At 37.2% G+C, this 25218-nt stretch overlaps 1 protein-coding gene across 2 annotated transcripts; it reads right to left on the bottom strand.

The window, feature by feature from the left end:
* Nucleotides 1-2430: 2430 nt before the first annotated feature.
* Nucleotides 2431-24458, bottom strand: fam120b (family with sequence similarity 120 member B). 2 transcript variants are annotated; one of them, XM_030130885.1, is made up of 15 exons: nucleotides 24367-24458; nucleotides 23895-24017; nucleotides 23125-23315; nucleotides 22538-22671; nucleotides 22267-22389; nucleotides 21752-21943; nucleotides 20276-20543; nucleotides 20001-20187; nucleotides 19275-19376; nucleotides 18884-19056; nucleotides 17115-17207; nucleotides 12645-12851; nucleotides 12306-12459; nucleotides 3291-3558; nucleotides 2431-3199 (listed from the first exon to the last, which is right to left on the bottom strand). In XM_030130885.1, the coding sequence occupies exons 2-15, from the start codon at nucleotides 24013-24015 to the stop codon at nucleotides 3175-3177; spliced, it is 2238 nt and encodes a 745-aa protein (XP_029986745.1). In that variant the 5' UTR covers nucleotides 24016-24017; nucleotides 24367-24458; the 3' UTR covers nucleotides 2431-3174. The 2 variants fall into 2 exon arrangements, with proteins under 2 accessions (XP_029986745.1, XP_029986746.1); XM_030130886.1 differs by having other exon boundaries at nucleotides 22267-22393; nucleotides 22542-22671.
* Nucleotides 24459-25218: the final 760 nt, after the last annotated feature.

Raw genomic sequence — 25218 nt, 5'->3', positions numbered from 1 at the left:
TCTGCTCACCTTATAGACATACGCACACATGGTAACGAGAAAACTGTGGAACTTTCTCTGCATCCTTTTCCTCTCTGGTGGGTTTTATGATCTTCTCGGTGCTACAGGAAGGCAGTCAGCTTGACTATACATTCCTTTTTCACCAATGCAAATCCAAACACAAAAGTAGTTTTCAGATCATTTACTTATACTGTGAAAAGACTGCATGGAAAAGTTCTATGTTCAACCAATACCATACATATATAAAGTATAAACAATGTATTAAAATAAGCATCAATAAAAAAAAAAAAAAAAAAAAATTTGAAATCATTTATTCTTTGGAGTATTTATTATTTCAAACAGTCGTGGAAAAAATTATTAGACCACCCCTTGTTTTCTTCAATTTCTTGTTCATTTTAGTGCCTGGTACAAGTAAAAGTACATTTGTTTGGACAAATATAATGATAGCAACAAAAATAGGTTAGAAGAGTTTCATTTCAGAGCTGATATCTATTCATTTTCCATGTTTTCTTGATAATAACCAAAATCACTTCAGTTCTTACATCAAAATCTATGGTATTGTACTGACAAAAACAGTGCTTTTAGACATTCCATGTTTTCTTTTCTGTCTGTTTTAGTCACATGATACACACAGGAGTTACTACTTGATTGCATAACCATTGTTTTTGATGACTTTTGATGGTCTAATCATTTTTTCTGCGACTGTACATGTAAAATTCACATCACTGACATACACATCCATCAGCAGTTTCTTTTATCTGGATTATACAGTTTTAACATGCAAATAAACATGTATTTATGTCCATTATCATAGAAAGATCACCAACATCTTTCATGTAATATTTCCTTCTAACAATCAGAATTTGGAGACTAAATAAGTAGTTACAGGTATGACATTTATATGGTAAAAGGCTGTTTATGATACTGTTTCCTGTGTTTATGTCTGTTAAACATGTCTAATGTATGATGTTTGTTTCATTTCACAGCTGCATTAATGCATTTGTTATATTTTAATACGTTGAATGTCTAAGATTAGAGAACAATCTTTGTCAGTATATTATATATGTAACACAAACTAAAACTGATCCTCAGCCTTTAACCCCTCATTAGCTGAATATGCAGCAACACACCCCGCAGACGAGGAGCAGTGAGCTGCATGAGGCCCCCAGAAAGCAAAAGGGGGGTTAAATGCCTTGCTCAAGGGCACATCAGGGTTTTAATCTACAGCAATGCATATTTTTGTCATGTTTATGTTGTATCTCTGAAAAGTCATTTTTTCATGAGCTCAGAAAAACAGAGCTTTTTGACAAAACAAAAAGCAGCCAGTCAACAGGTGGGAAACAGTTTGACTTAAGAGGGAGGAGAAATTATAATGAAACACATGATGGAATACTCTATTCTCTAGCTTTTCCACAAACATTCAAAATACATTTTATGATGTGTCATTTTTTACTAGAAGAGGATGAAAGTGTGAAAGGTAAAGCTGTCTGTGGAGTAAAAACTTCAATATTGAGAATCTGAGACATAATGGAGCAGAGATTTTAAGTAGCATAAAAACAAAAAAAGTCATCTACAAGTATCTGAGATTTTTACTTTCAACCACTGATCAGGTTCGTGAGACATTTCAAAACATTTCAGTGATGTTCCAAATGTGTTTATGATCAGTAGTGATGGTCATATTTATAAGACAAACAATGTATGATATTATGTGCATTATACACAAATGTTTATTAAATAAATGCCATTTTCTGGTCTCAGGGTTTCTGCAGGTATTAGCAAATCTAATTTTATGCTTTTTAATGTCCTTTTGAATGTTACTTTAAACAAATTTAATGCCCATGTCCAAGTGCAGATACGGTTTTATTTATAGTTTTATGATGGTTTACCTTTGACATGCTTTAACCAGGTTCTGAATCTTTCCTGTTCCCTCCACTCTTTTGCCACGGCATGTGCACGCTCACAGCATGGATGTGAGCCATGGATGGATGGATGGACGGACAATAAATAGATGGGTGTGTTGTGATTCGTGTATCGGCCATAAGCAATAGCCAATTAAAGGGTTCCGTCTGTCAATCATCACACTATACTTCTGATCAAAATTATTAATGTTTACATAATCAAAAAAAATTATGAATACCAATGCTTTTTTTTTCCATCAAGTGTATTTAATTTTTGAATGCCTCTGGACATGGTATTTAATGCTTTTTAAGGCCTTAATTTTCACAAAATCTATTTAATGACCTTTAATGCTTTTTAATGATCTGCAGAAACCTTGGGTCAATACGACAAACTTAACATTCTTTGGTGTCACAGTGACGTGATTTTTGTGGTGAATTCACAGCCGAATCAGAAATATGAAAATGGTTACTTCAAGTACACGTTAGATTTCATCCCGAGTTCTTCCTCTGGGTACTCGCACAAGGACACACATTACATGAGACCACATCATTTATTTGACATATATAGTGATGAACAAATGAGGGTAAATTCAGACACAGCGAATCTGGCGTGTCAATAGTTAAAACAGCCCAAAGTCTGCAGAACAAGAACCTTATAACTTACTATACGAGCTCACGTTAAATGTTAAAATACTGGCTTTTCTTTTCCAGGCAGTTAATACCGTTTTGTCATGACTCACTTTGTTTTCATTGCCACACACGACCCATGTCAGCTGATAGGATACTGTAAATCTCATGACACTTCAGCTGATATTTGACACTGATGCTGCTTTTTCTGAAGTTAAAACCATTACTTTAAAGGGATTTTGGCAGTGGATAAACACTGCCTTTAAGATCTTTGCTCTTTTATTTTCAAAGATAAGATGTAAAAACAGCTTTAGGATTAACAGTTAATCCACTTGTTGGTATGTGTGTGTGTGTGTGTGTGTTTGGGGAGTCCTTCTTCACACCATTTCTTTTTATGTCAGCCTTTTGAGACCAATTCAAGCTAAACTGTCGTAATATTTTTTTTTTTCCTTAATCTGTTCATTCTACCTCATCTTAATGTCCCTTATGTGATTTGCCTGCATCCTTTATACAAACATTCCTGATGGTAATTCACTCATCAGTTTGTTCAGAGATATTTGACTTCTTCTCTGCTTTCATTGTGTCTTTCATGTGCTCTTAACTCCAAAAGTTAACACTCCCTTTAATCCTCTCCTCATCTGTGTCACTTTCAGGAGGCAGGAGGCTGTGACCATCTGTGAAAAAACAGGAGACATTTAGAAAAAGCCCAAAAAAAAAAACTTTTAATGGACAGATTTTAAAGCTGGTTTAGGGGTGATACAGTACCTTGGAGCCAATTGATATCTTCCCCTGCTCTGATCAAACCTGCCTCGGGGTTGGTTTTGAGGACGGTTTATATTCTGGACTCCACCACCATGATGGTAATGAGGATAAAAATCAGGCTGTTGAGGAGCAATGTTATGACGACCCCATCCTCTCTCCCATAATCCCTCTCCTTCATATTCATTTTGTCTTCCTCTTGATGCCCCTCTCCATCCTCTTCCATGATGATGATATCCTCTCTCTCCTCTGTCCCTCCAGCCCGAAGTACCACCTGAATTTAAGAAAATGTCATATTTTAAGCCCTTTACTAAAAGTCTTTAATATGTGGGATGCAATTGTATAAAAATACTTATATGTACGTATGTCGCAGTAAAGGCCTGACAAAGTATCTACAGGGAGGATTCCTCTTCTCAATCATTGACTACTAAGTATTTTCATCCAAGTAGGCAAGGCAAGGCAGATTTATTTGTATAGCACAATTCATACACAGGGCAATTCACACTGCTTTACAAAAATGGAAAAGAGACAGATTAAAAACACAATTAAAATTAAAACATAATCAATAAAACATAAATAATAATCAATTAAAACAAAGTAAAATAGAAGAGTGCAGATAGAACCCTTTCAGTTCTATGCACAGTTGAACAGAGCTGTTTTCAGCCTGGACTTAAACATTGTCACAGTAGAGGCCTGTCTCACGTCATCAGGAAATTAATAGTATTAAAAACAATCCTCATACTTATAACGATCTTAGTTTACCCAGTTACTTTTGAGCCTCTGAAAATGGATGGATTTGTAATTCCTAAATAGTTGATGTAATATTTTTGTTGAACCCTTGAATTAAAGCTCAAAGTCTTCACATTTTCATTACTTCATTTCAGGTCCACTGTGATGAACAGAGGCTAAATTACATCAGCTGTAATAATCTCCAAATACTGATGGACCTGAGTGTATAAAGCTCTAGAAAAAATTAAGAGACCACTGCAATTTCCTCTGAAATCTGCATGTGTGCATGTATGACAGCCATTCCATTCCTGTGTCTGTTGAATTCCAACACAAACATACCTTATTCTACTGAATAAACACCTGATCCATGTCTTATTTAAGGAGAAGTATAAAAACTACTACTGTGGCCATCACTATCTTCTTACAATAGACAAAAACAGTGCTATTAGTACCGCAAAAGTAACTGGAATCCAAAAATAACCATTGAAAACTATTGGACTTCTGCTCTGACAATGTTCCCAAACTCTGAGGACTGGTTTTTCTATCAGGACAATGCTCCTGGCCTCAGCTAGGTCAATAAAGGTGTGGATGACGGACCACCAGATGAAGGCCCTGTCATGGCCAGCCCAATCTCCAGACCTGAACCCACTTTGAAAACTTCTGGAGGAACACAGATGGTCACAAACCATAGAACATTGCTGAGCTTCTTGAATTTCTCTGCCAGGAGCTGCATAAAGTCATCCAACAGCAATGAAGGAAAGCCAAGACATGTGAAAGCTGTCACTGAAAATCAGGGATATTCCCCCAAATATTGATGTCTGAACTTGCACCAAGTTAAAACATTAGTATTATGTTGTTTAGAAATGAATATGAACTTTGCATTATTTGAGGTCTGAAAACACTGCATCTTTTTGTTATTTTGACCATGTGTCGTGTTCTGCAAATACATGCTCTAAAAAACATTTTTATTTGGAATTTGGGAGAAATGTTGTCGGTAGTTTAGAGAATAAAACAAAAATGTTCATTTACTCAAACACATACTTATAAATGGTAAAAACAGAGAAAGTGATAATTTTGCAGTGGTCTCTTATTTTTTTCCGGAGCTGTATCTACCTACAAAGAAACATTCTGGGAAGATCACTGCATTTGATTTTTACTGCCAACTTGTTGGAGTGTTTTTTATCAACTTTAATCCAATTTTCAATTTGTACATAAAAAGTGGAAACACTGAATCTTTAACATATTACAAAAAAGATTTTTTTGATGTTTGGCACAAATGGAAAAGTGGGTTTATCAATAGAATGTAAACACACTTAGATGAAATGTATATTGATTTAGGGAAAGTTTGTATGTGTGTATGGGTTGACCAATCGGGAGACAGAAACATTCACTGAATTAAAACAAGTGACATAGAAAAATGTCTTATTAGATGGAAAACAGTAACAGAACAGTGAAAAACAGCAAAAAACAGCAAAGCTTTAGGTATAAGTTAAGTGCAACATTTTGGTTAAATGCCACACTCCATCCAAAAAACGCCGACAATTGTTCCTTGTCTCTGTTTACACACACACTTACACACACTTAGAGAGGGTTTCCCTTTAAAGTCTGTCCACAATTATTCCAAGGCTACCCACAGAACAGCGAAAACCACCAAATGCCAAATCACAGAGGACGTACACACTCATCAACTCTGACAAATGCCTCCAGTCTTGAACGCCAACTATTCAAAAAAGAGAAGACGGCTTCATGAAGCTGATCCCCTTGACAGCTCTAATCCAACAAATAAAAAACAACTAAGATTCAACATATTTATGTGATTCTTCCATTGAGTATAAAGAAAGGCTGTGGCAGACTTTAAGCCAATTACAAAGTACTGTAAATAAAATATCTTTGGACTTTGCCAAAAGGGAGCTGAGGCGCTCCAGACCAGATCAGGCCACCATCCTACCATCAATACATTTACTGAGTGTCAAAGTACAGAGAAAGCACATGAAAGCATGCCACGCATAAGTGACTGATGTGTCAGTCGGCCACAAGCAGCAAAACTGTTCAAGGTCTATTCCTGCGATGGAAAAGTTCAGTATCTCATCTTAAATTTAGACTAAAACCAAAACATAAAAAGAGCAAAGAGAGATTAGAAGTTTAGGTTCATTTGTTCTTCTCATGCAGATTTGATGTACACCACTTCTCTAAACTGGGGCTTCATGAAACCTTTGTAAACTCAGCTCCACAAAGCACAAAAGCCAATCTGAAAATGAGGTTGTTTTCATTTACGTTTTGTCTTTTTGGACAGAAATAAACTGAAGAGACGTGGGAGAGCAGCTATAATGGATTCCCTGTTGAAGTGTAATTGCGAGGGCAGGCGGGCAGAGGAGATATTTGCTGAGGAGACTAAACATCAGGCCTGATTCCAAACAAAAACCAAACCGGGCCCTCAACGATACCACATAGCGCCACCACTACTCTCACGCACACACATACTCTCTCTCTATGTCTCTGTCACACACACACAGCTCTGTAGTAATGATTGGTGTCTGCGTCTGGCAGAAATGAAACACTGAGGTATAAAGAGTGTATAGCCTTCCATCTATAAAACCAGAAACATCCTCATGAGACCCACAAGGGTTGACTTGGGCAAAATGCAGACAGTTCGGCGCAAATGCGAGACTCTGCGCCAACATGGCACGCAGTTGCTTTTTAGAAACGGTTGCTAAAGGTTTATAAGTCAGTGGGTTGAAGAGAAACTACGGGTTCACATTTCACAATCTGCTGCTGAGTCGTCCTGCAATTGACCACCGAGCGGGATGGAGTCATGCACCCGCAGCGAGGCCGGCTCGGCTTTAAGTCTGCACAGCGTCCTGCAGTATACAAACCTGCCAAAGACCAGTATGACACAAACACACCAACAAGAGTAGATGTGTGAGAAGGACACTAGATGCAGTGGTGGAAGAAGAACTTAAGTAAAAATACTAATTCAACACTTTGAAAATACTCAGTAAAAGAACACAAATATTATCAGCAAAGTGTACTAAGTATGTAGTAAAAGGTGTTATAGTGCAGTAAATTGGTTCTGTTATTATATATCATGTTTTTTGTTTAATGTTATTGATACATTTTTCCAAGTTCATTTTAATTACTTCATAACTTGTTGGTCACATTTTGCTAAACCCACTTTTATTAGTCTTTGGTACATTTATTTGTGTATTTGGACCCTAATAGTTCAAAAAATTTGAATTTGAACCCTCCAGGTGCTGCAAAGCTATCTTTATATTCGTTTTGGCAAAAATTGAGTGGATTTCTACAACCTGTTTTAATTCCTGCTTAATTTGTTACGTCTATAACTTGTTGCATCACGACATTTGTACATAAAAGGTTAAGACAAACATTTCTCCAAGTACGTCATAATTGTTTGTCAGCAGCAGCAGTTGTAGTCCATACTGAATCTATGCCCCGCCTTGGAGCCGATTACCTAAAATGTTCAGTTGTTGGTTGAACAGGACAGAACAGCATAGTCAACAACCTGGAGGGGGTGGAGCCTGAAGTGTCTCATTTGCATTTAAAGGGCCAGCGCTCAAAACGACCTTTCTGTTGTCATTACTCAGAAATAGGGTTGAAGATGGACCTGTGGAGTTGAATTAATGAAGAATTCAGACCCAAGCATAGCATTTACAGTTTATGTAGACCACAGGGAAATGTTTTAAAATGCATAACTCTTTAAAAAAAAAAAACCTAATATCACTCCTTTAATGTACAGCAAAGCATCATAATCTATATAGACCATCATGTTTGTAGCATTGCTTTCCTGTGCGACACCATGTATCTCTTGAGCTCAGTAGTGATACAAGTCTCCTGCTTGAACTACCTGAAATATTAATGTTAATTTTTGCATTTAAAAGTCAGTCATAAGTCACGTTTAACAGTTTCCAGTGCCTATTTTTAAATAAAACCTATTTCTCATTTCTATATTACTTGCAGATGGATTTGGTTGACAAGTAATTCACCATTACAGACCTTTAACTGCTTTCGTGGCAACTTTTGAATTAAATTTTGTCTATAATTAATCTTTTGTAAGTGACTTATCAGCATTCATTATAATATTATCCTCTGCATTTTGCATTTTTTCAGTGAAAAGAAGGTATTTTCCTATATTTAATTTACTGATCACACGGATGTTCATAAATGCTCGGAGTGGTTCAAAGCAATTAATAGCAAAAATATCATTAACAGAACATTAACAAGTGTCTCCGACAACTGTCTTTTGTCAAACTACATGGGTTTTAAAGGTGAATCAATGTTGCAGAAGATGATGGTGTTTCCATGTTGGCTATGGAGGCTCCAAATGTCCAAATTGGTAATATCTGATGCCACTGAAAAGCTGAGTCACAGCATTTAACCAGTATTATCTAAATCTATCGATAGGATTAGTTGTTTACAACTTATTAAACATTTTAGATCAGCACATGCTTTGGGTTGCCAGCAGCTGTTAAGGTCTTGGATGATTAAAGCTGTCAGACAAATGCAGCAGTGTAAAAAAGTAAAATACCTGGTTCTGACATGTAGTGGAGTAGAATTATAAAGCTGCATAAAAATAGAAATACTCAAGTAAAGCATCTACCTCAGATTTGTACTTAAATACATTCCATCACTTATAAGGTGTATCTGAAGAGTCTGAATTCAGCTCTGAGTCCTGAAAGAGGATGACAAAAACAATAAGAACAAAAAGAGAATGAAGCAGGAGATGAAAAGTGAGAACAACAGAGGGTAAGGGGAGTAGAAAGAGAGGGGAGACAGACAGAAAGGTCTGTAATCAGTTAGTCTTGTTGTGTGTCTTAAAATAGAGCTCTCCCAGCCTATAAACAGAAACCTACTATTACTAGTGCACTGACAAAGCAAGTCTACGATCCAAGCGTGCACGTGTGCGTTTGTGTGTTTGCTTGCACACGGTGGTATGCGTAAGGCCACAGCACACATGGAGCTCGTTACAGCACGGCCCTCTGGGTAATGTGGTTCTGTGAGGGGCACCAGAGAACTACAACCACAGATCAACTGTCAGATTAAAATGCTGCTTCTCCTTTTGGCTCCAGGAGTATTTTCATCAGTATGTCATGTGAGGAGGTTCAGTTTGTGCCTGTCACTTGAGGCGCCTACAGCTTTTGGTCATTGTTGAACAGAAACAAAGCTGGGCTACAAAAACACTGACAAACTTAGGGTTTGAACGAGCTAAATCTACAGCTTCTAAAAACCCTTTTAGAGATCATTTTAAATGTGACTTAATGAATTTCTCATCTTGTCGTATTGGGGCGGGGCTTTACTAATGCTCCTGGTGTAAATATAGAACTAAACTAGCTCATGGTAGGTGTTTGCTGGCAGCTCTCTACACACTATTGTAAATGTTTTTCAAGTGTCCCATGTGACTTTTAAAGACAGGGCTCCTGATGAGTGTTTTCTTACAGAGGATGTTCTGGACATCAGCACTATACCACACAACTGGTGGCAAGAAGGTTCTGGGTTCAATTCTCAGTTGAACCTGAGCCCTTTTGTGTTGAGTTTACCTGTTTCCCACCATTACAAACAGGTACATACAGGTTAATTCTGCTGTCAGTGCCCCTAACCCTAGTGCTGATGAAAATCTGGAGTTGGTCCCCGAACATCTTTAACAGCAGCTCACTGCTCTTAACGTGGAAAGCATTCATGCTGATGCTAATGCTAGGTACTGCATGTGTGATACGATGGGTAAAATACAGAGACCAAACCTCCCTACAGAGATAATATAATGACTTAACTTTAATCTTAATACATCTATAAGACCTGTCACAATCATATTAGAGGATTTTTAGGTCTAAAATTCAAATTGGTGGACTTTAAACAATTTAGGAAAGTGGAGAAACCTGACACTAGTGCCTAAAATAGCTTTAAAAGACAGTGACTTAGCTGTAATAATTAATTAGAAGTAATGAATGAGGGAATACAAACATGGAAAAAAAAGCCCCATCTGTAATCAATGTTATAGACGCAAAGCATCTTCAAGTTGCCATTTGTTAAAACACAAACTTAAAGATGTTTGGCTGTCCATTACGAGATTCACAGTGTGGGAAGGATGTATGTTCATCACTTCACTGACACAAGTGCATAGTGAAGCTGAGTTATAGTCACTCAAAATGAAGGGAATTCAGGCTCTAGACAAGAGTAACGCTGGGCTGTGATCAATTAAGAAAACTGACTCATCAAAATGAACATTTATCTGAGCTATACAAAAAGGAACTGTAAAATGTCAAGATTTATAAATGGATTTTGGTCTGTTTGACAAAGTGACAGATGTTGCTGTTGTGCAGTGTTTACCAACTTTTTCCGATCAAGACCCAAAATATAAAAGTGGTGTCTCTTTAGGATCTGATTTAAAAAGCATGTCATGAAATACTACAAAACAACAGATTTGTCCTTCTTTTTCAAACAATGTTGAGTAAATTGCACTTTGCTAGAATGTTGGATTATCAGTCACAGATAGCAAGATTAGACCAACAATCACTTCTAAAAGACATGAAACAAACACTTCAACAAAACAAATAGTAATATATTCAAACAAACATGACAATTCAGTGTCTCTGAAAGTTGATTTATTTTTTAACCCTTTTTCATATTTTTGCATTGTTTTTGTCTTTTATGTCTATTTCATCCTGTTCCTGTGTATTTTGTATAATCTTTGCTTTGCCCCTGGGAGAGGCAGCTGTAACATGTTTCACAATAAAAACTGAAACAATAGAGGGCTTTTAAATTTAAATAACTGAAGTGTTGTTTGTTTTAACACTGTAAGTTTACATGGCAAACAGTAGATTTTTGGATCTAAATATACATGCAAGAAAAAAACAAAGGGTTCCAGATATTCATGTAATCAATATATCCAACATGTTTCATAAAGACTGATTTATCCACTGATGAGTTAATCGTCTCCTACACAAAAAGACCTGAGTGAAAACCATAACCGTGTTGACCTTCAGCACAGGGTAATAATATGCTTTTGTGTCGGCTGGTTTATTGTATAAATCTACACAGAAAAAGAGAAAGAGGTCTGACGTGCAAGAAGAATCAAACTGAAGACATTGTGGTTATATGTTAAGTATTTTAACCACCAGGCCACCAGGGCGTCCTAGAAACACCATAACATTTCTTAATTCAGGTCAAAACGTTTTTCTCTCTGACCTTTATTTAACCAGGATGGTCTCAAGATCAAAAACATTTTTTCCAAAGAGTCCTGGCCTAAATGTCAGTATAATTATAGTGAACAAAACAGCACAGAGCCAATGTCCACAGAGAGAATAAACGGTGAGCACAGGAGGAAATATAAAAGGGAATAAATCACTTTCAATACAAAAAATATCTCAATCTAAATGAAAAGTACTGTATGTGTCCATTTTACAGACCACATATTCCATTTCAACAGCTCTAGTGTATGTGACAGAACCATTTTATGTTTAGAATGAAATAAAAATACTGACATATTTATAGATGAAATTCTGTTTGTACTGTTTCATGAAACACACGTGGCACCGACAATGATAAAACACTGACAGCACAGCTCGCAGATATGAGCAAAAAGTTCCACTGCACTGATACAGTTGAGGTAAGAAGTTAAATACATGTAAACTAATTTAATTTCATATACACTCCCTGTTAGTGCAGTATAATAGTAGAATATTTTTGATTTCAGTTTCTATTCATTTTATTACATTCTTCTGATGAGCAGATGAAGTGGAGAGCAGGATAACTCTGCCAGTTAAACCCTGGGCCATTTGTTTCTGATCAGAATCATTTCAATGGAGTAATTAATGGCAGAAGCTTCATTCACATGAAACTAAGTTATGATCGGAAAACAGCTCTTCTTTGGTTCATTCAGTGAGTTTTAACGGCAGAGAAATAATCAAAGAAGAAGAAGAGGAAGAAGAAAGAAATACTAATACAAGAAAATACCAATACTGTTGGATCTGCTTAGTGTTAGCATTAGCAGTGTAACGTTTGTCACACTGGTCTGTTGTTTTATCAAATTATTCATAACGTACTTGGACTGTCAGCTAGTTTTAGACATTTGCCCATTTAAGTGCTTGGTGTGTAAATTGTGTTCTGCTTTCTGAAAACTGGTTTAGTTGAGTTTTTAGGTGATGTTGCCCTGGTTACGTGGATGTATAGAATGTATATATTGCTAGTGTCACGTAGCATTACCACGGTAACACAGATAGAACTACTGGCTGCCCCCAGGTACTAGGTTAAGAGGTTAAATGAGTCAGGCCAATGTCTCACCTGTGTGTCTGTCTCTGTATCTGGGCCCTGGTGTGGTTCTATGACGTTGCTGTGCAGTGTTGGGTCTGGGTCTGGACTGCAGGACTCTGCCACTTTTACAGCAGGCCTCTGTAAGTTTCTCTCTCAAGCGGAGAAACAAAGTCACACAGGACGACTGAAAGAAAGCCACACAATAAACATGTTACTTTTGAGCAATAAACAAGATTAACAATGACATAAGATTAAAAAACCTGCTTTTCATGGGTGATAAAAAAAATAACAGCAGTGGTCACAATCCCTCTTCAAAGTTTTCCCACATTCACACACATTGGCCCTTTTTGTTTTTCTGTCTCCACTCACATCACCGTCCAGCAGCACAGTTTGCTCTGCGCCGCTATGTGCCAGCAGGTACTTTGAGTGGAACAGCCGTCCATCGAAGCTGTGCCAAGGCATGAGGGCAGCGCTGGGCAGCGGACAGCCACTGGCACAGTTAGCACCCAGCAGGTGGCTCAGCCCTCGGACGTACAGGGATCCCAGCTGCACGGCTCGGCTGCAGAGGAAAGGCAGCTGAGAAAGAGCGAAGAAAGAAAAATGTTTGGTTTTGCATTTGGTTGGCTGCACATCTACGTCTTGACGCTGTGTTGTATCTACTGTCACCAGCGTCCTTTAAATGTGCAGACGACACAGCCACAACTTGGCGACAACACCAACAATACACACTTGACTTCACCACATGTGACAATAAATTCCTTTAGTTCAAAGTTTAACAAGTCAAAGACCAGATCATCAGCCCCCCCAATGAAACAGACCACACACACAGCCCCCCCATCATCAACGGAGACCAGACCGCTTCATTTAACGACCGAAAGAGTAAATCTTCTATTATTATTTCAGTTTCAAGACTTTGGGTCAACTATTGAAATAGTCTGAGCTTTATTCCTCTGATTATTCCAAAACAGATAAGACACATCTGCTTCTTCAATACATGTAGTGTCATAACCTGGTACAATTGTTTTTTCCATGGCTGGTACAATAATCAGTACTTCCGACTACAACTGCTATCATTACTACTATGGTCAGCACTGACCCTGACATCAGATTATAAAAAGTCAAACTTGATGTCCGTCAGTAGTGAGCCCTATATTGATCTATGTGAAAAAACTGGCTGCTGCTAATGAAACAGTGAAGGTTTCCTTAGACTAGTTCATCACAACAAATCTCATGTTAGGAAATTAATAATATACAGTTGAATATAACACGAAGCCAGAAAACAATCCATTAAGATTGAAAATTGTCCATAACATTGAAAAGCAAAAAAATATATAGAGAGATTAAATTTTTTTGCCTGGTTGCCCAGCTTCAATCATTTTTATATCAATACTTTTTGTTGAATTATTGGCTTTTAAAGTAAACTGCTATGAACTAAATAATGTAATGTACATTGAGCTGGTCCCAGTGTTGAGAAACTAGAGGATCTTTATTTTGCAATAACTACCATAGCAACCATTATCCTACCTCTTACATGTTATACTAAAGAAATTAATAATTAAAAATGACTTACTTTATTTATTTAATCATGTACATAGGATGCTCATTAGTTATTACTGCAGTAAAAACTATTTATCTTGGGTTCCAAAGAAAAACAAACATGACTATAAAAATAAAAATTATTGTATTACTTTCACTAAATGCAAAAGTTCATTACATTCTACATTTGGATCTCCATATAGCAGACCTGAGCTGGGCGAGTGAAGGAGAGTAAAATGCTTTTTATTATTTTAGAGTTGAATACAAAAGGAACTTGTGCTGGAGATAAAAAGAAACACATGTAATGACATAAGTGAGCGAACAGAATGAGAAATGTGTATTAAAACCCAGAATAACACAATGAAAATAACACTCACAGTGTTTGGGGGTAGCAGTTTGATCATAGTTCATTTATATTTATTCTGCATTTCCATAGTGATACATTCAGTGATACATTTTTGGCCACTTATTGTGAAGTTAACTATGACAACTACATCCTACAAATGTTGGGCTATAAAAGAAAGGAACCTTTTGGTAGCACAGTTTCTTTACTATACCTGAACCTCCTCTGACCAACCCCGTCCCCTTTTTTCCTTCATCTGGAAACTAAACCTGAAATTCTGCCATAAACTCAAATATGTGCCATATTTTACTGACACATGAGTTCTTTGCATTATAAATGTTATCATATCATTTCAAATGTACATTGTCAATTTGATCATTTTTAGTGTAGTTTTAGTGTAGATTTTCCTCTGGTGTGAAGTACTTTACACAAGACTGCTCCACTGACTGGACTTAATAGAGAAAAACAGAAGAAATGTTTCAAACAAATGTTTTATGTTATGGTATTATGATGCGTGATGTAAAGTAATTTGATTTGCACTGTTTTTAAGCAAACAGATACAAATGTTTCTGGTTGTCCACTATAACAAAACAGAGACCGTCTTATGTTGTTTGTTGATAAAGATCTTGACCACAAGAAAATGTAACAGAACAACAAAGAAAAGAAGCAGCAGCAGCAGAGCGGAGGCCAACCGTAGTGACAGCAGTCAGGCAGATGTTATCCATAAATGCACGTGTGCTTTCTGCTCTCACCTGTTCTCTGGCAGATACTACTGATAACAGTGATTATGTGTACACACACAGACATACACACAGACACACATACAGCCCTGCCTGCCACCTGCTTCCAGTCAAACACAGCTTCACCTACTGAAAACAATGAACCACTGGACAGACATACAAAAGCCTGAAGGCGTACACAAACACAACAACAAAAGAAAGAGAGGAAAAAAGAGATAAAGAGTAATGTGAAGAGAGACAGAAGAGGAGAAAGTAGCTCAGTGTAAGAAGATGAAGAAAATGAGAACACACAAAGTGAGAGAAAGACAAAGACAAACACACATGGGACTGTGTGTGCGTGTGTGTCCAGTGGGGCGGAGTGTGTTGGTGTAAATAGCTCCATGTGGTGAGCGTCAGCCAGGACAGACAGGCGACTGTCGCCAGCACACTCTAACTGTTACTCAGAAATACACACACACAAAAATGTAACACACACGCCACAATCACAGTCCCAAGGGGAGGAATGTTGCAATGAAAGTAACGCATCCCAAACATGTACCCACAACCCCTTTCCCCTGAACACATACACAAACGCAGTGACTCATTTTCACTTGAAAAACATAAACACACAATTCCAATTAAGGAACATTTTCATTAAAACCAGTGTTTTTGGATAGTGTTTTGTTGAAATAAAGGAGATCTTAAAAGTGTACATTGTGTGTGTACTGGTGAGGTGGATGATGATGATGATATGTGTGTGTGTGTGTGTGTGTGTGTGTGTGTGTGTGGATCTGTATCTAACACACATGAAAGAATGAGCACACACAACCCCAAACTTGACTTTTTCTTGACCCATATCTGGGGTACATGAGTATTTTAATGTGTGTTCAGTTAATCCACACACTAGTTAACCCCCCTCTTGGAGCCCTGAACCTCTCCCAGACAGCATATTCAAATCAACGCCCAGCCCTAATTATTGTGTAGAAAACAGACGAAGAGCAAAAATACAAATTACTAGACATAAGTATGGTAATTAAGCAGTAAAAATAAATGGGGCTACAACAAGGCAGCAAACAGCATGGCGTTTCCCAGAGAATGAAAACGCACAGCTGACTCTTTGATTTTTTTTAATCTGAGAGCTCACAAGTCAACGCAGCTGAACTCGCTGACGACTCAGAGGAGACACAAGGTTTATTGGTGCACTGATGATTTCAATTACAGTTTTGTCTGTATTTGGGCTGAAACAACATGCACCAGTAAATTGTTCCCAGAGCCCGAAGTGACATCGCCGCAAACTGTGGTGGGAGAAGTACTGGATCCTTCTGCCATGGGACTAGTATAACCTGGGGACCTTCAATGATTTAGAGATTAACCCCTCCGCATCTGTGTTTCATGTGGTGCAGGCGCAGAGAACAAGCACTCGTTCACCATTGAAAGACAGAGAAATGTTCCTCACTGTGCTGCCATGAATGTCATAGATCTGTTTTTCTAGAGCATTTAAGTTTGCTCTTTCTGCAAACTGATCCCCATGTGATATTGTGATACGAATCTCCAGAATCAGCACCATAAACGCTTTAAAACCTTTCTTTTATAGCTGAAGGACACATGACTTTCTCTTAATCTGAATCTGAATATATATCAAATATGATTCATGATTTATGAGAATTCTGTTGCTAATAAATTTCAGAGGATTTTTTTAATTCATTTGTTTCTCTGGAACCTAATTCAAAAGTGTATTCAGGTTTTCTCCCCAATTTCTCGCCTCACTTTCTACTGCTATTTCAACTTTTTTATTTTTATTTTCTTGAGCTGAAGGACTTTTTTTTTTTCCTCCCAGGGGTTAATAAACTTCATCTGAATCTGATTATATTAAATGTGATTGATGGTCTATGAGAATTCTGTTACTAATAAAGTTTGAAGGATTTTTTAATCTGTCGTTTCTCTGGACTCGAACTCAGAAGTATATTTATGTTTTCTCCCCATTTTCTGTCTTCACTTTCTATTAGTGAAAGGATTTTGTGAGTTGTGTTTGCCACAGAAGAACTCAGCTTACTGTAAACTGTGGTAAATACAGTATTCCCGCAGCACTACAGCCAACTTTAGGGTGCGTTTTTCGGTGCCATATAATATGGGTGAAAATCAAATGAAAACAATGATTAGATTCAGAGGTTTAAGTATATGAATCTGTCCTTTTTAGAACTGAGTATTCATAAATGAAGAATATGTGTGTGCGCGACTGACCTTGATTTGCTGCAGCTCCTGAGGGGATTTTAACGCCACACAAACAGCCTGACTCAGGTACGCATCTACATCCTCTTGAGACAGCGTCTGTACCTGATGAGATACACACAAATACACAAACACAAACACAGAGGAAAATACTATGTATAGTAAGTGAAGTCAATCACATATCAGTGTGTTTTCTGTGTGGGTCAGTTTGTTTTGTCTCCTCTGCGTTCAACAATTCAACAGAGAAAGAAACAATGCTGAATGCAGAAACAAGGCTGCCCAGTTGTGTGTCCAAAACAAACAAACGTTGAAGTGATTTAAATAGACGAGTGAGGAGGGAATGTGAATGCAGCAGTGATCAGACAACAACAGCTACTGTTGTCAGTCGGCTTGTCTGCTCATCTTTGATTGTCTGCTTGTCAAACAGTTCGTCCAACAAGCTGCTCTTCAGTCTGTCTGTTGGGCCTTCATCCATTTTAATGACATGCTCTAACAATGTTCTTCAAAAGTCTGTCTGAAAGCCCTCTGATGGCTCTGTGGTGAAGCATCATCACAAGAAATGTCTCACTTACTAAAAACTTAAACTTTTTAAAGCACGCTCTTCAGGTTTTTCAGACTTAGAAGCAGCTACAGTTTCTCCACTTATGTTAAATTAATTTGCATTTATTGTTTGAAGACTTAAAGATATTTGCTGATCCCCACAGACACATACTGTTATAAAATATGCAAACTAAGACAAAATAGTGCTAACACTTTCTGTAAACCTAAAACAAGATTTTTTTTGACTTATTTTCTTTAAAACTTTGTTTGTCAGGCAGGGTTACCAACCAGTTTTCATGTCAAGAGTTTATAAATGAGGATAACTATGCTTGTAATATGTGTTTCTCTTCAGCAAAATGACGCATTTGCCTTTATCCAAGTGTAATGATTCCGTGATCCCTGCTGTGTTTTCAGCTCAGTCAGATGACGTGAATGCAAAATGCTTAAAGCCCAAAGACAAATCTGTGCTTCTTTTATATTCATTAAACAAGGATCAGAACACTGGAAGCAACCAAAGTACTAACTACAAAAACTAAAATATGGACAAAAAAGTCTTGTTAACAAATGAAGAAATAGTTTGGAAAATATTCAAAGCCTTGAATATTTATCAGAGCAGTTGTTTACATTGGGGATGGAGTTACAGAGCGCTAAGACCAGTGTCTGACTAACCTAAGTGCTCAGCAGGTGTTAATGGCTCCCATCAAGCTCTTACAAAACAACACAGAACAAACCATCAACAATTGATGTTTGACTTCACATCACATGTTGACAAAACAGCAGAATAATTGTTGCATGGTTGTGACACAAATTCCAAATCAAAAGCTAACATGCGAGTTAAACGTCACCAAATAAATTTGGCCTTTCATTCTGTGTTTACATAAATCACCAGGTGTGGCTTAACTCCTCAAACACTGAGATTATCTTCTCTGAAATGTTTAAAAGGAAAATGAACATTGAACATTTGACGCAATCAATAATGTTTCCAAACATAAAAACTGGCCAAAGAAAACCAAGAGACACAACATAAAAAACAAAGTAGACTTCAGCATTAATTATGTTTTGTGCAACTGGAACACCCAGGATGACTTCAGATCAGCTTGAAAACAGAAAAACTACCTAAAACCACTTTCTTAAATATGCAATAAAAACAAAGGATATTATGGACATCTCATTTAAATTTGATAATTCACCTATGTTACTTATCGTTTTAATGTGTATGAAATAAACAAATATAAAATTACCTGGAGGACTATGTAAGTGATCAGACAGAGAGCAGCCAAAAGATGCTCTTCTACAACCCCATACAACTCAGAAAAATCCTGGCAGTCAAAAATTGAAAGAAACGATGCCAGACGTAGAGAAGAAACTTCAGGACCAGAGCCGAACCATAGTAGGTCCAGGCTGAGATGATCGCCTACAAATATATGTGCACAGAAACAAAAATAATAAATACACAATCAGGTAAATGATGTCTTGAAAACTAATGTTACTGATTTGTCACTTAGCATGTAGAACTTTATTACAGACAGAACTTCATGTATTTGTGTCTTTAAAGTACTGAGACAAGTACAATTAATAAACTACAATTACTATAAGCATTAGCATAATTAAAAAATTAAGTAGGTGCGTTACATTGCAGGTTGAGTGGGATTGGATGGACCAGGTCAGGTTCATTCAGAGAGTTTCCAGGATAGACAAACCACTCCTTAACAGCTGGAGGATCAACAGTGCTGCCTGGAAACACACAAAAAAAATACTGATAAAAGAACATTTGAGAATTTTTTAAGCAAAGACATATAATACAAAAAATAAAACTCCACTGTCAAGTCTGTACTTTATACAGGTACTGTACCTATGTGTATGTGGGTGGTCTCCATAAATCATATGCAATCTTTTTTTTTTTTTACAGACTTTATATCTTAATTTGGAACTGGATGTTGAGAAATGGCAAGAAATTATGGCAAAGTATAAAGCTAAAATATACCAAACAAGCCTAGTTTCTGACATCTGGAGAGATGATATGTGGGCTGATGCTTCTCTGTAGTATCACACTGCTTTATTTCTAATGGAATCTTGTGACATTGTACCTTAATCAAAAAAAAAAAAAAAACTTGCTGTAGTGTGAAGATTGTATGTGGACAAAAGCAATTTTGATATTTCAGTCCTATTTGAGGGAGACAAGATATTCAACAAGGGTCATTTAGACCAGACCAGAAAGATTTCACCCCATTTTCCACATGTGTAACTGCATGCTCAGCTCCTGTATATGCTTTTCAAGTTGTTAAATTGCTTTGTTAAATTATTTCAGCTCATAAATATGCCGTTGTCCGTGCAGCTCCTGCATGTTTGCTGTCCTACCATCAGGGCCATGCAGCAGCAGCAGCAGACCATAGATGTGCTGCCTGCAGCGCTTGTAGACGAGGGCCTGAGGCAGCAGTTCAGTGTCCTCTGCATCCTCCAGACTGTTGCTACAGTCGACCACTCCCTCAGACACAACACAGTAAACCATGAAACCCTGAGCTGCTACATGTTTCTCCCTGCATGCCTGGTGGAAAACCACACAGTAAAACATATTTAGCATTTGGCACTCTCAAAACTGGAAATATTTACTATATGTAGAAACAAAAACATACTTTTAATACTTCCGGACTAACGTATTTCTCAAAAACAGCACCAGAAGGCGGGGTTGTGATGTCACATTCCTGATGAGCTTCTTGTTCCGTTAATAGGTAGGAGTAAACACCTCTCTCAATGAGCTCTCTATCTGAAGGTGACAGTTTCAAAGACAGAGGAATTAGGTTGTTCTCGTCTTCTCTGCTCCACAATGAGCTCACAAACTGGGATACAGCTGACAGTATCTGTCCATGGGGAACATCGGACTGAGGAGTGGGACTGCTTTGCCTGGAGGACAGAAATCATATACTTGAGTAAAACAATAAAATAAAGTCATCATACAATGTCCTCATCTCAACTTCAACCCAATAGCAGATTTCAATATTTTTGTTAAAATAAATGTGTAGCTGCATGATTAAATAGACAACTTCATGTTAACAAGGGTTCTAATTTGTCAGGTAACGGTTAAATGGTTAACTCTTAATTTTTCCAGTAGAGACATTTGGTCTCTGCATTTTACCCGTTCTAATACACATACAGTACCATGCATTATCATTAGCAATAGGCATTAGCACATGGCACACATTACAATCAGTTGGTGTTTTTTTTTTTTTTTTACTCAACAGCTAAAGCCCAGTTAAGACCAAACAATCACAATGAGACTAAACTGTTTTAGAGGGTCACAAGGAAAGGTTGCAACACTCTGAACTGACCACCGGACGATGGCATCACCAGCAATTTAGGCTGTCAAAATGCCAGTGGCTGGTTTTAGAACATCACACTATATGGTGTGTGTTGTAACAGTATTTATGGACTGTAGCTTGCCCGTTACTATCAGCTATTTCCCTGACAAATTCTGTCTCAATGGTCCATGCTCTCTCCTTATTAAAAGTGACACCTACTCCTCTACACAACACTCTTACTCCAGGAATAATGGTGGTAAATTAGTCACTATCCTTGTCTTCTTTTATATTCTAAGATACTACAAGGTATAAGCAGCTACAAAAGGAGCATGAAAAGCTGACAGTTACAAAGGAAGTACAGAACTTTTATCATGGACATGATATACTGTCTTGTTGTTTCAGAACTGGTGGGATTTCATAGGATCGTAGACCACAACTCTGGAAGTATTTACAAGTTGCAGCTCATCTCATTGTGAATCTTTGGTCTGACTGGACTTGGTGGAATGGTCATGATTGCTTATATCCATGATAACAGCTGCAATATATTGTTTTGTAAGTAGAGCTATTGAGCTGTAACATTGTGCAACATTTGATACTGTTAGTTTAGAAATACAAAAGCATTATTGCAGCTCAGAGGATGTTATTGTTTTAGTTAGCAACGGAAGATAATAAAAAGGGGAGAGAACACCGAAACAGATGGTCAATGACAAGCCTATTCCAACAGACTACTTTCTGTGAGTCAGAATAACCAACTAAAATCAGTACATTTTAATTTCAACAAATATTATGTGGGAAGTAAAAAAATGCAAAGACCTATATGTCGTCATGGCAATGTTCCTCATGTGTTGCATCCGCTGTTCTGGCACTACATCGTTACCCAAGAAACAGGCCAGTAATGGCAGCTGGTAAACAGCCAATCCAATGGCTCGACAGAACGCCTGGCGGTCGTACAGGACAGTGGTGAGATTCTCAATCCGTAGCTTTGAGACAGACAGGTATGGTGCGCTTCAAAGGACAAAATTATACAGGAACTTTACTCTCATTTTTTACATCCTAATAACTCAATAATAATGAAAATCTCTACATAAATTAATTAATTACTTCAGATTTCACTCAGTAAGTCAGTTTGCTGAAAAGAGTTAGTGTGTTTGACTGTTAACAAGAATTTTAAAAGACTTTAGTGAGATTTGTTGATGTTTGCATGATCTATAAGTTAGCCATTAAAAAACTTTATATAGTTGCATTAATAGTTGAGACTCTTTGATTATACTAACAGCTTCAGTTTTCTCTAACATAAAGAGGAAATTATTAACATAACCCCAATAAACCTGTCATATATGATGAAGTCTGTGTCCTGTCCCAGAATACCCATGCAACCATGCTCACGAGCATAGCTGGAGATCTCATAATCAGCCTCCATGACTGACAGAAACACCTCCTGTCCCAAAGACCTAAAAGAGAAAGCAAGTTTAAACAACAAAAATCTAAAAAAAAAAAAAAAAAAAAAATCAGACATCTAATGCTGTGGAGTACTTTACTGTAGATACATTGTTAAGACTCCATCACAGTGGGTGCTTTATGTGCTCTTGTGTGTCTTACTTGAGAGCAAAACTGGTAAATGTTGCGAGACCAGGGGGAAAACCAAAGAGCTCTCTGCCAGGCTGGTCTCCACGGGCCTTGATGTGATTGAATATTTTAGACACATCCCCATTCACTCTCCTTCTCCTCTTAACCTGTGGACAGCGGAGGAACAATGACAACGAGTCAGGTGAGAAAACACCAAAATGTACAACTTCAAGTTCTCTAAAAGGCAAATTTTACTTATTCTACAAAAACTGGGCCCTTATTTGGAGTACATGGACAGTGAGAGAGCCCAAGGACTGATCTCTGTACTTAATGTCCTGTGGTAAGAACTAGATCCTTTTTATTTTAAGTATATGCTTTAGGCTTGATGTGTTTATTATTATCATTTCTATAACTATTGTTGTTATATTATAGCTTTGTTGTGTTGTGTGTATTGGCTGCATCTTTGTTAAACTGCAAAAAATCAATAAAATATTTACCAGAAATAGTAAGCTGATGAACAATGTAAATATCATTCTGACACATTGTGTTAAATTAATGAAAAATAAAGATTCCTAAAAGAAAATATCTTACAACTTCAAGTTAACAGCCTCCTTTCTCACCCATGACGGTCTCTTTTTCTCTTCCACCACTCCATCGAAGAAGAAGACCAGTCTGATGCCTGCTGAGGTAAAGGCTTGCACCCAGTTCATCAGGATGTCCATGTATTCCTTCCACTGCCCTCCAGAGACCCAGTCCTTACACGTGTACCAGTGTCGCAAGCAAGCCATCCCATCAACAACAAGTGTGGGACCTTTATAAAGAGTGAATTGCAAACATGATATAAACGAGAATCACCACACATCCTACAAAGAGGCAAATAAAGTCCTTAATGCTGCTGATGAAGCTAATAATCATCAGGAACTGGCTGACTTGGATTTCATTTTATTTGTTTAGTATGAGCTTGTACAAGCCCTGTGCTTGTTTAATGCCAAATGTGAGTATTATATTCTGACTACAAATTAATATTAAATATTATTAGGGAAAAAAGATATGCAAACTAAGCCATATTGTGATTATTTTGACAGATAAAATAATTATAGTAAGAGTCATAATTTGAATAGGAAAATCCTTCAGTTATAAAATGCAAATGGTTGATTTTCTTTTTTACATCTAATCTCAGTATTGGCAAAGGAATAACACCACTGTACTGAATACTTTTTCTTTTCACAGTATAACAAACACCTAAAATCAGCAGCAGATAGCATTATCTGGAGTATTTGATTCATTCATAATGTAAGAAGCTTACATATGCTTCACTTTTGAAAAATAAAAGTGTAACTTATAGCAACAAATGTTTACAAAGGTAAAAATCAGTTGAATTGTACTGAACTGGTCGGGCTGGATGTGTGTGTGCAGCCTGCATGCTGCCTGACCATTTCCCTCAGGTTCACATTGACACAGGCTTGTGGACAGCAGTGTTCCAAGAAGGACTGCAGACCCTTCACTCCCATCTCTGCAGAGAAGAAACACACAAGTGAGAGGGCTCATGTGGAAGTCTTTAACTCATGCATTTATGTTAGCGAGGTGCAAACGTCATTTAAATTCGACGTGCTTCTAGAGTCATGTATTTTCAACAAGCGTTTACTCTGTGGGTTATTCTGCACACTGCGGGATGGTGATGCTTTTCTGCCTTCATTCATTACTTCTAATGACTTCAAACTTTCATGCTAATAATTAGCTTAGCTTCCAGTCTCTCAACCGCGTGTCTACCCCTACTAGCAAACAAACTAGCCCGTCTTCGAAGACTTATAGGTGTACAAATTTTTACCCTGAGACACCCCATTACATAACTGATGACTTACTTTAAAACCTTTGTGTAACCGAACAGCATTTATCTCAGTTGCGTTTAGCAGGATTGTATGCTGATTATTTCCGGTATACTACGTGTGGCGTCATCACGTTGCCAAACAAAGCACACGTGCTCGGTGGATCAGCTGATAAATAAACCTTGAATATAGTGTATGTACGTTTATTATCTTATGCGTCCATCATGAAGAACTTTATTTAGCAAATACACGACAAAATGATAATAAATTGAATACAATTACAATAGCGAATTAACAAGTAAACACTATTGAAGGGTTATTAATACAAAATCATAAAGCTTATCTATTGACAACCTTTCTCCTTGATGGTATATCATCTTATGTTACATGCATTAGTTGGCTCAGGTCATCACCAGAAAAAAACAAAACTACAACTGAAATAATTTTTTTGGTTAGTTTGTACAATAACAGTTAGTGCAGATGTGCAAATGTACAGCTTTGGAATAATTATGAGTTTTATTTTTGTAGAAATTCAATAAATTTTCAGTATAACCAAAAGTAGAACGTCCCACCATACTAACCCACCATATGTTACCCACATAAGATGTAACATATGTAGACATACAAACTTTATAATGGTTCCTTAATAAATGTTACCTGAGCATGTTATTATTTTTACATATCCAGAGGAAGTATGTATGATAATATACATAATATATGTCATCTTATAGGTAACATTTACAAAAACATCACTCTTGACATAGGAGGCTGTGTGTCATGTATTATACAGTGTTTCTGTACAGATTAATATGGCACTGGTAACCTACTGCTTTCATGAAAAAACTCAATACTAAAGTGGGCATGAATAAGAATGGACCATTGAGGTTT

This window comes from Sphaeramia orbicularis, chromosome 3 (genome assembly GCF_902148855.1).
Source record: "Sphaeramia orbicularis chromosome 3, fSphaOr1.1, whole genome shotgun sequence".
NCBI lineage: Eukaryota > Metazoa > Chordata > Actinopteri > Kurtiformes > Apogonidae > Sphaeramia > Sphaeramia orbicularis.
Note: the sequence above shows the minus strand (reverse complement) of the source record. Positions and strands in the feature narration are given on the sequence as shown.